General features: G+C 37.0%; 1 protein-coding gene across 10 annotated transcripts in view; it reads right to left on the bottom strand.

Moving 5' to 3' along the window:
- Positions 1-411: 411 nt before the first annotated feature.
- The window catches only part of LOC110965437 (reticulon-4), a 59,265-nt gene continuing 45,748 nt past the window's right edge, over positions 412-13,928 (bottom strand). For all 10 annotated transcript variants that reach the window (XM_022214484.2, XM_022214486.2, XM_022214488.2 and 7 more), the window contains 6 exons: positions 10,454-10,661; positions 6,922-7,060; positions 4,302-4,371; positions 3,862-3,908; positions 3,231-3,289; positions 412-1,564 (listed from right to left, as the gene is read on the bottom strand). In XM_022214484.2, coding sequence (XP_022070176.1) covers positions 1,522-1,564; positions 3,231-3,289; positions 3,862-3,908; positions 4,302-4,371; positions 6,922-7,060; positions 10,454-10,661 — 566 coding nt within the window. In that variant the 3' untranslated portion in view covers positions 412-1,521. The remainder of the gene's footprint in view (positions 1,565-3,230; positions 3,290-3,861; positions 3,909-4,301; positions 4,372-6,921; positions 7,061-10,453; positions 10,662-13,928) is intronic.

Below are 13,928 nucleotides of genomic sequence, written 5' to 3'. Positions count from 1 at the left end.
GGATCTTCTTGCTGCAAGGCGAAAGTGCTAACCACTACTCTACTGTGCAGCCCCATTTGGAAATCTTGCCGCATAGTTTTTTTTTTTTTTTTTTTTAAACTTACACTGTAATTTTTAAAATTATATCTATATATAATCCAACACATTACAGCATTGTTTCATAGTCGCTGCTAAAAAAGTATTTTATTTTGAAAACTATTACTGGTATCTTGGGGATACAAAAGCAGAATTTTCACTTTGTATTCCAAGTGAAACATTTTACTTGATATGTTACTGAAACTTTTAGATGCATAATTACAAACTTCTAGGTTAAACTTTAGATTCTTTTTGTATTTTCTGGCAGAAATGGGCTTCTGTACTTAGCATACTGAAGCTAGCTTGTGTTAGCAGACAGACGAGGACTCGACTTACTTCGTCTAGAAGCTTTATTGATAATTGTTTACATCTCACAATGCATTCCACAAACACGGCTCCCGGCTGGAAGCTTTTTATCGTCACAATTGAAGTATGAAGTTTATCATTCACAATTATACTTGCATAACAAACAAATGCTTGAAGGTTTCCCAAAGTCACATCAAGTTGCAACTTTATTAAGATAACGGCTCCACAGACAGCATGGTTATTTTTTTTCCTTTAAATCCCATTTCATGTTTTTTTTTTTTTAGCGTTTTTGTTTTTTTTTCAGGTTTTTTTCTGATGTGGATGAATGTAAACGTATTTCCTTCCAGAGTTTTTCACTACTAGACAGCGGCGATGACATGGAAATAACGACTTTTAATGTAATTAATGTGGTTTATTTGTCTGGCAAAGGTTTTCTAGAGGTTTTCTAGCTAAGAGTTACTCAGAAGCGATGATTTTTTAAATGGTAGTATCGACCCTCCCCCTTTCCTCACCCTCCCCCCGAAGCCTCATCAGGAGTCAAAGACGTCGTTCGCGAAATTCGTCGTTCGTCACATCGAGGCGATAAACCAGCTTCAGGGACACGACAGTAAAATCACAAAATACCTCTAAACTCAGCGAATATTCATACCAAAAAAAACAAACAGAAGTTGCTGTTTGTTGCTTGATTTCTCAAAAACAGCAAGAAAAAAAAGATAAAAACCAAAAACAAGGACAGAAAAACCCACCCGGACCCGGCTGGAGGAGCTCTGACCTCCCACAATGCACTGGGGTGGGCAGAGGAAGGGGTCACGCGAGGTCAAAATGAGTTTCTGTGAGTCCCCCCCCCGGACACCTCACAGAAACAAACATTTCAAAACTCGCGGATAAAAAGGAGGAGAAACATCACTGAACAAAGCTGCTTCCAGGAAACACACACAAAAAGAACATAAAAGGAATTCTGAACTGGAAAGACAAAGTGTTTTTATTATTTTGACAGATACAGTAGAAGGGCTGCGTCCACGCCAGACCCCTCCTCTCCTCCGCCTCCCCCAGCCTTCCTTCACTGCCTCCCCCCTCCCTCACCCAGACTCCCCCACAACATCCAACATGTGGACCTTCTCAATCCCACTTTCTGTAGTTTCACTCGGCTTTACGCTTCATGCCGGGAACTTTCGCCTGGACCCTGGAAACAGAAAAAAACGGAAACTCAGACCACAGCAGGAAATTTACTGCCATTATTTTCACTGTGGATTATCTTATTAATTAACCAATTATGTGTTTGGTTTGTAAAATGGCAGCGAGAGTTTCACAAAAATGTCCTGTTTTGTCCAAAGATATTCAGTTTACCGTCACAGAGAAACAAAGAAACCAGAAAATGATCACACCTAAGAACAAATAATTGAAGTACACAATTTAAATCTTGAAACATTTCCCATTTCCAGCTGTTAAGCAATGTAATTCGGGGCATCTCTGATTATTTTCAAGCATTTTATGCATCAAATGATTTTTAAAAAATAATGTGGTAAGTTTGGGCTTTGGATATTAGAAACTCAGTCAATTCTGCTTGTTTACCATTTTCATTTCACTTTTATTTGTTGATTTTCTGGTTTGACTGATTAGTTGTTAGGTTTGAAAAATGTCACAAAATAGTGAAAGAAAGAAAGAAAGAAAGAAAGAAAGAAAGAAAGAAAGAAAGAAAGAAAGAAAGAAAGAAAGAAAGAAAAGGAAAGTCAACATTTTGCAAAAATGACTTGTTTTTTTATAAGTGGAAACACAAAAAAGAGGAAATACATTTAGGAACTGAAAAATTAAAATAAATAGTTTTAACCTTTCACTGGTTTTCAGATGTAAAAAAAAAAAAAAAGGCAGTTTTTGTAATTGTTCATTTAAATCAGCCACTGAGCGTTTCAGGCTATTTTCTATTATTTTACAAAACAAAACATCCAAAAAATAATTAAGTGCTCAGTTTGGGCTTTTTTTTCTTTTTGGGTGTCAGAAATTCAATCCATTCTGAAACGTTTCTATTTTCCTTGCTGATTATTTGTAGATTTTCTGGATTAACTGATTCGCTGTTTGGTTTGTAAAACATCCCAGAAAAATAAAAATAAAGAAATAAATGTTTTGCAAAAATGTTTTGTTCTGTTTATAAGCCAAAAAATAAAAGAGGTAATACATGCAGGGACTGATAAATAAATTAGTTTTAACTTTTTTAACCAGTTTTCACCTTTAAAAATGTTTTTAAAGAAAAAAACATGGAAAAAACTAAAACAAATACTGCTTGTCCTCTTCACAAATGAGGGCAAATGACTGTTTTTGGAATTGTTAATTTAATCATTGAGCTTTTCAGACTATTTTCTGCCATTTTACAAAACTAAAGATCAATAAAATGATTGCTTTGTTCAGTTTTGGAGATGCAGAATTAATCAAGTTACAAAAGCTCAGAGTGGCCTGTTTACTGTCATAGAAGAGTAAAGAAACCAGAAAATATTCACATTTAGGAAGCTGCAATCACAGAATTCAGACTTTCTTCTTAAAGAGTTTCTGATTGTTTCTGAGAAAAGGTGCCAATAAATTTAAAGCTGACAACTCAACTAGCAGCTTTAATATCAACACACCGTGTAGATAAGAAGTGTGGCAGCCAGGAAACGTAAAATTTAAAGAGTTTTACAGTTCATATTTTTGTACGCTCAAAAATTGAAGTGCAGATATTTGTTCAAAGAAAATTTCGTTAATATAATTTTCTACATTTTAATGCAGATTAATAAATTCATCATTTTACATTTCTCGAACATTTATTGGTACAAGGTGTTTTTGGCAACTGATTATTATTTTTTAAGTTACTAACTTACTTTCCAACGACGTCTTTGATCTGGTTGTTGACCAGAGCCAAGTAATGATCGATCTGAGCCTGAAAACAGACAAAAAGACGACGATCACATCTTAAAGCAGGTAAGAAACTGAAACTGTCAAGTCAAATTTAAACAGTGAATTATATTTTACATATTTACAGACATGTTCAGAAAACTTAGAATACAATAATACAGTCCTTATCGACCTATTACAGTGATAAGTTTCATTGGTAGTAACTACATTTGAAAATCTGTTCACCTGCAGTTTTTGACTTCAAGTGCATTTTAAAGTGAAATAGTTCAACATAAAGGACAGAAAAACAAAAAAAAGTTCAATTTCTTTGGATTATTAAAAAATTTCAAGCATAAAGGTTGAGTTTTCATGAAGCAGCAGAGAAATCAGTAGTTTAAACTCTGATGTGTTTTTGTCAGACTTTGAGACTAATAAAATAAAAACATTAAAAAAAGCATTTGATGACAGCTCCGTTGATGTGCAAACAAACACCAAACATCTGGATCTGCACTGGTTTTACTGGTTCTAGTTTCATTTTCCACCTGCATTAAAGACAACTTCCCTGATTTTCTCCAACAGTGACTTTGTGGTGCATTCTGGGTAAAAATGAGTTCGTACCTGGTGTTTCTCGTAAATGATCGGGCAGCTGAACACTCCGACCAGAGCTAAGGATGAAGAAAAACAAAGTTTAATTATCACACAGCAACAACTCCTCTTTGAATTAAACTCAGGCTGTAGTTTGTACTTTCATTACTGCTGGATTCTGTTTGACTAGTTTTTATGTCTTTTCTCAGTGAACTTCATGTTAGTATCTGGAGTAAATGTTGCGTTCTGTGACCAGTTCAGTCAAAGTAATTACAAAATAATCACAGTCGCTCTAAATAACTAATCAGAAGATATATCATAAACATTACAGACATAAATGTGAATTTAATACCAGTTTATATGCAGACAAACGACAGGTTATCTGCTTCACATCACCAACAGATGGAGCCAAACAAAGATGTCAATCATCTAAACTGGTGACGGTTTATCCCCATGCATGATGGGAAACTCACCCAGAATAAGGATAGTGAGCCCGTTGAACAAGGCACCGACGTAGGTCAGGATCCACATCAACACGGCAAACTGCAACCAGGAGGACAGATGAGGGATTAAAACTCGACAAACCAGAGAGACGCACAAAGAAGAAACCTGGAGGTTTGATTCATGGAGCCTTAAAAAGACAAAAAGCTTCCTGCTGGGTCGATGAACGTTTGTGTTTCTGATGGATTAGGGCTCCAACTATTACTACTGACTGCTTTAAACATTCACATCAACGATAAAAACAGTACTATAGTAAAGAAACACAGCAATTTCAACTCATTTTACATTCTGAAGGCCAGAAACATGATTCCACGTTTAACCGTCACAACCCCCACATCAGCTGTCAGGTATTAAAGACATTTTTTGTACAAAAAAAAGAAGAAATTACCAAAATGGGACCATTTATCACAGCCAGAAACTGTAAAAAATGTTCACCTTTCAGAAGGTCAATGATCTCACAATGTGTGACTGAGTTCTGTTGGGAAAACCTCACATCCAATAATCAAGATATTTAATTTAAAAAATCATTTTATTCTACATGTTTAATTTTTTAAAAATGTGCAAAAAAGACCATTTGTTAGACTAAAAAAAATTGGCATTTCTCTTCACAAATCAAAAGCCACGACTGACTCGGCTGCAACAGACAGTAAAATGACAACGATTCAAAGATTATTCGGCTGAACTGCAGGTTGTGTTCATACACAGGAGAGAAATATGTGGAGTATGTAGAGCCACCATTTTTCTCCATTAACATTTTAAGAAAATAATCAAGCAGCCAGCAGCCACTCAGTGCAATCACACCAAAATCTAGATTTTATTATTTTATTACTGTCATTATTTTTCAGATTAATCGTTCTCGTCAAGTCTTGGTGAGAAATTGAAAACAAAAGAAACCAAAGTGACGAATTCAAATTCCTAATTTCGGCTGTTTCCAACAAAAATGATCTATTTAGCATTTTTTTAAAACTGAGAAAAGCAGCAAATTCCAAAGCAGAGTCTGAGTGCAAATGTTGTTTAGTAACTTCAATGATAAATTTAATATCCCTTTTCTAATGATCAACTGATTTGATTAATGCTGCTGCCATCATTACATTAAATGTGCATTTTAATACCAGAACTAGTTAACTGACAACTTCATGAAATAATAATCAGAAACTTATTTAACTACAACTTTAAAGATCTTTATAATTATTTGCTGGATTAATCGATCAGTTTTCTATTAAAAATCGTCTCTAAAATGTCAGAAAATGATGAAAAATGTTCACGTTGCCAAAAGCCCAAAACGATGTCCTCAAATGTCCTAGTTTGTCCTAAGATATTCAGTTTACTGTCATGAAGGAGGAAATAAACCAGAAAATATTCACATTTAAGAGGCGCAAAGCAAAAAATTAAGACTTTTTTTTGGGTAATAATAATTGACAAGTGACAAACAGTTGCAGCTTTGGTGATAATTTGCTACGTTTTATGCTTTCTAAAGTGAAAATCTTTGAATTTCGACAGACATCACTCTGGTTTACAGAAGCTCAGAAGCTTGAAGCCCATTTGGAACTATTTTCTGACATTTTATCTAATCTGATATGTAAGCTGTATGGTATAAATGACAAACAGGCATAATGTTGTTGGAATTGAATTTATTTTTCTTAAATTTCAGTGTGTGTTTCGTAAAAACAATTCCTTAAATGTGAGTATTTTCAGAAAGTACTTTTTTGCACTAAAACAGGAAAAATGTGAAGTTGTGGTTATTTATAGGTTATGCTGTCATTCTGTTGGTCACTTAAGATCATGTTTGTGGCTCCTGGACTAAAATTAGTTTGACACCTCTGGTTTAGTTTATAAATCATCACAAACGGTGAAAGCTCAAACATGTACAAAGATAATCAGTTTATAATGCCAAAAAATACGCATCCATTCTAACTGATGTGTTCTGTCTTGTTTTCTGACAGGAAATGAAGGAAAAATACATTTTAACATGAGAGAAAATTAATTTAAAAATCCATAAAAGGTGGTAAAAGTTGATGGATTTGTTGGCTTTATTTTGCATCTGTGGTTGGAAACAGCATATAAATCGTGTTGTGAAGCAGATTTTGCCCTGAAGCTGTGATAATATGAGCATTCTCTAATGTGACCTGACAGTTTTCCTGCTCGTGTTACTGATGAACATTACAGCAGCTCTGAGCCAACATGGCCGCCAGCAGTTTCTGACTGCAGGCTGCGAGGATTAAATAAAACGTGCGACATTTTAATGACCCGCTGTAAACATTCGGGACGATGAAGAGCAAGAGGAGAAGAAGAGGAATATCTGGATGTAATCTGCCGAAACATTCCTGCGGCTCAGACTCGCTGCTGACGGATTAAAAGAATCAGAGTTTTTACCCTCTAAGGGAATCTCTGCTGGGTTCGGTGCCTGCTGAGCTGCAGATCTGTATTTGGACTTGAGGTCGGCGGGGGCAGTGAGGCGACGACAGCCTCCTGACAGCTGCAGATCTGGACTCAACGCTGATAGTAACTCGTTGCTGATTAACAGAGCTTCAAAAAGCAGCAGCAGCTCCAGAATAAACACCCGAGATAAACATGTAAACATCGTCTCCTCACCTTGATGGAGTCGACCAGGTCTTCAACCAGGAACAGGCGTCTTAATTCACTGATGGTCTTGTTGAGCTTGGCCAGAACCATGTCACTGTACTTGTGGACCATGTCCTCAGACAGCGCCACCTCCTGGTCCAGGTACTGCCTGTAAGGACAGCAGGAAGAGGGTCAGTCTCAGGCTGAGGCTGGTTAAAGGGACATTTCACTGCTTCTAACTACAAATATGGAGCTGATCTGGTGAATAGTTGTAGCACACTGCTTCTCTTCACTGCTGCAATGAACATGTTGAAGCTGTTGGTGGTGTTGTACATAAGTTTTATTTATTGTTTACCTTAGCTTTGTGTTTATCTTAGTTTATACCTAGTCATGTTAATCTAAATGTTATGTTTGCTTTAGCTTTATGTCTAGTGTTATGTTTAACTTAGTTTTAGTTACTTCATCGTAGTTCATCATATACACACGTATCTACAGATCTCTACAAACCCAGACCGGTCAATCTCATGCGGTTAGAATGACAACTAAAGTTCAGTCTGATACGGGCCGATATTAAGTATTGGTAATTAAAAAAGAGCTGATACACATTAAATGTTGTATTCCAACGGTGATAGCAGGAACCCGTCATTCATAACAAGATCAATAATTGTTTTTCTCCTTCTATTTTCTTATTTTTACTGTTCTATCACTTTTATTGTCCACTAAGGTCCACATCTTAAATCATTATCAATTAATGTTTTCCGGACTCTTTCTCAGGTTAATCTGTGGTTGCATGCTAACTCAGCCTCCAGCCGTCTGCATAGCATCAGCCACGGTGAGAGAAGCTAATTTTCTGATTTGTCTTTGTCTAGTTTTTGCTGTTTGAGAAACATTTGAGACGACAGACTGATGACAGCATCAGACCTCAAGTATCGCATTTGCTTTATCAATAATTAGCCAATAAGTTGCCAATATGGTAACCGGAAAAATGTCGAATACTCGTCCCAATAATTGGTCAGGCCTGCAATCAGTCAACCCCTGATATGAACAATAGAAACAGGAGAGGTGGTGTCAGAGCATCACATGATGCCAGGATGTTCTCCTCTGTCTGTTGCTGATTAAGTGATGGTAACCGTCGGTTTCTCTCCTGTGGTTCTGTCAGCTGTTCTTTTCTGTTTTGTTAATCCCTCAGTCAGAAAAATTGATCTACAATAATCAGTCGATTGCTGCTCTGAGGCTCTTATTAAGGCTAACCCTACAGGCAGCATTTTATTCCAACACAGTCGACGCAAACCAGATTTTTCAACACTGGATGTGATAAAGCTCTCAGTTTTGTTTTGAATTTGGTTATATCAGAATCACAATGGTGGGAAACTGACTTTAAAAAAAAATTGCAATAAAACAACTAATTATTTTATGACTCGCACTCATGTTTTCTCAGCTTTGAAACTTCTGGAATAAAAAGCAAATCCACAAGTTTATGTTCATTTTTCATACAAAGTACAAAGTCCATTTTGGAGACATTTTCTGTAATTTCTAAACCAGAGGAACATCAACACTGATGAATTCTGTTATTTATTTTGATGTGCAGCAAGTGAGTTAGTGTTTTTGTGATACCAAAATTCAGAATTTGATACACTTCTTAAAACTTAGATACTGAAACTGAATCAACACAGAAAAAAAAATCCCTAAAACATCAGGAAAAGTTGAAGAATAATACATGACACAACATGGAACTTTACTCCTTTTACTTAATTTAAAGAAAATGAAAATATTTTGACAAAGATAAGAACATCAGCTGATAATCAGACAAGTTTAACTGAATCTGTGGAAAGAATTGCGTTCCAGATTCTGGTTCTACTGGAAAAGACTATCATGATTGCGGATGACAACCATGCAATTTTATGAATTTCTTTTAAAAACAGAAGTAGATATTGATGTCCGCTGAAATTCTGAGTGTAGCTCCAATTATTAGTGCCAAATATTTAATAAAATGACTGTAAAGCTGGTGACAGGCCTCTTAGCAGTGAAATCTGCAGAAATCAGCCTGTAATGTGGCTGTGCGCTCAGCTTACGTTAATCGTTGTTAATTAGCCTGTGATTTGTGGCGAGGTCGAGAGCAGGTGAAAATACAATAAGAGGGTTTTGTTCAGCAGCCAGAAAAGAGGATGAACAAACAAACAACCCGACGAACTCACTGCAAGATGAGAAAACAGCAGAATTGAGCAGCTTTACTGCATCACTTTAAATGTCCAGATGTGTGTTTCTAGGCCACTGTGACATTTTTTTTTCACTGCTGCTGTGTTGGTGAAACCATCAAACAGAAGAATATCTAACCTGGGGCCTGACACACATCGAAACATCAACAGCTGCAGCTCATAATTAGGAGTAATCAGGTCATTGATTTCTGGACCGTGATTGGTCGAGTTAAATCCCAGATAGAAGTTGATGAGCAGGAAGTCACTCTTTTAGTGTCTCACATCCTTTTATCTCATATCCATCATTTCTGTGGGCTGTTTTTGTAATTCGGCTGCACATCCATGTTTTAATCAGATAATTTAAAGATTTTAAACAGGCACAGTCGGAGTTCATTTGTCTAAATTGAGGATTTAAGGCAGACGAGGAGATCTTAATCCAGTCTGAAGTGTAATGCGAGTCATTTCCACCTCCTCCATGGTGAGAATTAAACTTGAAACTACTTCCTGCACTTTAAAAATCACATTTAGAGACTCATTCTTGTGCTTCAAAGGGAGTTTTTTCCTCAGTGTGAAATTCAACTGCTGCGTGAAAACAGACGAAACACCCACATTCAGATCTATTTTTGGAACAATGATGAGAAGGTAAAGCTGCAGCCTGTAAGTTCATTTAAGGTCACCGGTCATTTCAGCTGTTGGAAGGAGCTGCTGTTCTGTCTGAGCTTTGTTTTTAGTCTGGATTTGTTCACAGTTTGTCACAGTTTGCACAACCCCAGACCTTGTTTTTTTTTGGTTCCAGCATCATTTGAATCCAGTTGCTGATAACCTGCTGCCTACTTCTGCACTGATGTACAGATTACTTGACTTGATTTCTGCACAGTATTACAACCTGAAAATATGTTTATATTGTGACCATCTTGTCCCTAAGGTTGTCTAATATCACTTTTATCAATTGGGCTCAGATTAAACTCTTCACATCTGCTTATCGATACACATAATAATTTACCAATGCTCCTTAAATGTCTCATATGCAGATTAATGAAGCTTCTCTAGCTATGCGCAGAGAAGCTTCTAGTCTCCATTCAGTTACTTCAAAAGAGCAGCTCAGGCAACTGTGAGAAAAAATATTTATTTAAAAAAAAGGTAAAATATTATAAAAACAAGTCATTTTATCTACATGTCTACATTTCTGAGGGAACTTCTGAAATGCATTTTTTCTCTGATCCTGTAGCTTCATTAAGCTCATTGAGGGAGATGCTTTTGTGCTTCTAAACCCAAGTTTTCCCAAGAGGATAATTAAGTATATCTTATTAAACATGTAGCTTTTTCCGAGACAGACAAAGCACACACTGTCCTCTCTCTTCACTCACTTGAATGGGTGTCCCTCATCGGACTTCTGGATGGCCTGCAGGATGCCTTTGTATATCCTGAAGCAGATGGTGACTGAGAGCAGAGCCAAGCCGATGTAGGAGCAGACGCTGACGATGCTGCACACCGTCAGGGAGAGCAGCAGCAGCAGGGCGGCGCCGAACACCACACCGGTGGTCTTTACATCCCGCCAGTAGAGGAGATCCACCACTGCAGAGGGAAGGAGAAACTGATCGATCAGCAATCAATCACACAGAGGACACAGTGAGCTGCTTGACCTGCTGGTGGTGTATTCGCTGACCAGATTCCTGATAAAGCCGTTATTTTGGTGTAACTTAAATGATATTTGCTTTATAGCGCAAACATCCAACTACTGACTGGTGATCATGGATCTTTTGATTTTTTTTTTATAACAATTCCTAGAAATTTACATGACCAGTATGTAAATTTACGAGAGTGCAATCTATTCTTCCACACAACTAACGAATTGCTTGAAGAATGGGTGCGATTTTAGTCCAGGTCTCTGGTTCCCTACAATTCCATTGTTCTGAAACCCAAATTATGCTTTTCCAAAGATGTATATAAACATCTCTGAAGCCCTGAACAGAGAAAGGTGTGACGCATAACTGGAAAAAATGATTGGATTTGCAATTGTCTGATTGTTCTTGAAGGTAGTATGTGTGACATGTCGGGAAATCTGAGCTCGAATTCATGATACTTCCTCAAAAATCACTTTATTCAACACTTAAAAAATTGTCAAAACTTACCGTACTTTCTGGATTAAAAGCCACTATTTTTTTCCACACGCTTTGAACCCTGCAGCTTATACAATGTGGCTAATGTATAGATTTTTACGAGCGAGCTTCATGCCCTCACATCAGAATGAAATTACCAAACAGATCACAGTGTATCAATGAAATTGTTCGAATTAAATCAAATGCACTCACACTAAGTGCTTCAAATCAGTCATTTTGCACTTCATGCACACACCCTCCTCATGGAAAACACACAAAGAATTGCCTATGATGCAGCTTTTAATTTAAAGGCAATTCATCTGCCTGTCAAAGAAGGAAATTGAGCTTCTGCACATAAGCTTGGCATCAATGAATCAATGGTGAGACGGAGTCGGCAGCGTGAACTGACTCAATGCATTTTACTGCCGTGTTACAGGCATTGTTTGGGGAAAAAAGCATTTAATTAAAAGTTCAAAAAATCTTTCTGTGTAAAGATCTCATGCTACACCGTAGACATCTGCAGCTTATAGTCAGATGCAGCATATATATGTATAAAACTTCTTTTTTTTTTTATTTAGTGGGTGCGGCTTATATTCAGCTGCGCTCAATAGTCCGGAAATTACGGTAATCAACTGCACCAGATTTTGCATAAAAATTTCAAAGAAATTCCACTCCTCAACACAACTGACTCCCCAAGACTGACTCAGCTGTGAACAACAGCCAAAAATACATAATTTCTAGGTTGAACTGCGGGCAGTGTTTCCACAGAGAGACTGAGGAAAATCAAACCTATTGGATGAATAAAATAAATGCAGCAGGGTTCAAAAACACTAATCAGAGGAACAAATTATTGAAAGATACATTCAGCATGGTGAAACATCTTTCACAGCTGATGAGCAGAGAAGGGAGAAAATGCTTGTAGAGGCAGTAGAAATGTAAATAGTAAAACATGCACGGTCACTATTTTTTCCAGTATCAGTAACACCTGAGAACACAAGTTTTGTGCATGCTGATTCCAAGTTTTTAATGTTTCCTTCTTTATGATTTATGCCATAATAATTTAGCCTTACTGCACAGTGGTTATTTAAGTTCTCTCTCCTTCTAGCCATGGTTGTGCTTTTCCATAGAGATCTATATATTGCAGTGAAAAATGAGCCCACAGTGAGTAAAAATGTGACTGGAAGATAAAAAGGTTCCAAGGGTTAAACTCCAGCAGGTGAATACCACAATACCTGTGAAAAATCTCCTTAAAATGAGTCTAGAACTCTGAATTTTAGCATTTGGTTTGGTCAGAATGAGCATGATGAGATCAGGAATCATGTGCATGTCGTGAGGAAAAAAAGACACTGTTTGGACCAAATGATAGAAATCAATTTGTTTTGGGTTTTAGACAAAATGTGAAGATAAATGAGCGTTTCAAGTCCTCGGGGAGAGAGTTTGTGAACAAATGCTGCTTCATCTTTGACCCTGACACTACAAGCTAGAGTCAGGCTTTCTGCACATGGCTGCTTCATGTGATCATCTGAAGGTGGATCTGTAGGTCAGAGGTCAACAACCGAATTTAAACCCTAAAGGAGGAAACTCACTGCAGCGTCTGACTCACAGACTTCCTCATCTCTACGCCTTCGTCCACTTTCCACCCCACAACGATGAAGCTGTGACGGTCCAACAAGCCCCCTAAAACCACAACGTTTCCATCCAGTGGCTATAAAACACAGTCGAGGTTGGAGTCCTGTAAATAATGGCTGGAGCTCGTTCGCTCCCCTACCCAGCTTCCTGTGCTCCTGCCAGGGTTTAATGATGAACAAAATGGCTGCCTAATAACAGGGCCGCGCACAACAAGGATGATTGTATCACGGGGAAAAATAAACACAGAATTCCAGCAAGATGACAAACTTCCACTTTGGCAGCTTTTTATACACTTGTAATCAAACTGTTTATAGTGAACTGTATAGTGAAGTTATAGACAGACACAGACAATCCGGGATGCAATAAAACATCATTCACATATCATACAACCATGTAAGGCTTGAATAATAATAATTTCTAAGGTCTATAACGCGTAAATAAAAAAAATCTCCAAAACCCCAAAATATGCACAACAGCAGGAATCTCGATTGATGTAAAGTAGAAACTTTTGTGACTACTTCACAGAAATCTACTTTTTGTGTTTAGAAAAATATCTGTACTGCTTAAAGAAATAAAGCTCCAATTAAAAAAAAAATCTGCTTTAAAAAAATTGCAAATGTAATTTTTTCTCCATTTTTTGTATTTCAGTGCTGGTTAAATCCTCTTTGAAATAAGCCAAAAAGTCCTCAAGGCAGGAAAACCCCAAAGAAAGGCAGCAAATCATCTCAGAGAAGCTTGATTCAGACAATATTTGCATGCATATATATATGTGTGTGTGTGTGTGTGTGTGTGTGTGTGTGTGTGTGTGTGTGTGTGTGTGTGTGTGTGTTACTGTTTCACTTTTTTCCTGCCAAAAACTTAAAATCCGCTAATCAATGCTAACAAAATATCTGCAGACCATCTTTCCCTTAATTCACTGAGCTATTCATTGTTTTCAGGTTTCTTGCAGCATTTGCCAAATTGAATGCAATACTTTAATCCTGCTTGAAATAGCTTTGAATACAGTTATTTCAACATTTGTAAGCAATGCACGCTAGAACAAACATTACTGCCTCAAGCAGCCAGGAAAAATATTTTTTTTCTAATTCATTGTTTGGTCAGTTCAGACATTCTT

This window comes from Acanthochromis polyacanthus, chromosome 15 (genome assembly GCF_021347895.1).
Source record: "Acanthochromis polyacanthus isolate Apoly-LR-REF ecotype Palm Island chromosome 15, KAUST_Apoly_ChrSc, whole genome shotgun sequence".
In the NCBI taxonomy this organism is placed as follows: Eukaryota; Metazoa; Chordata; class Actinopteri; family Pomacentridae; genus Acanthochromis; species Acanthochromis polyacanthus.
Note: the sequence above shows the minus strand (reverse complement) of the source record. Positions and strands in the feature narration are given on the sequence as shown.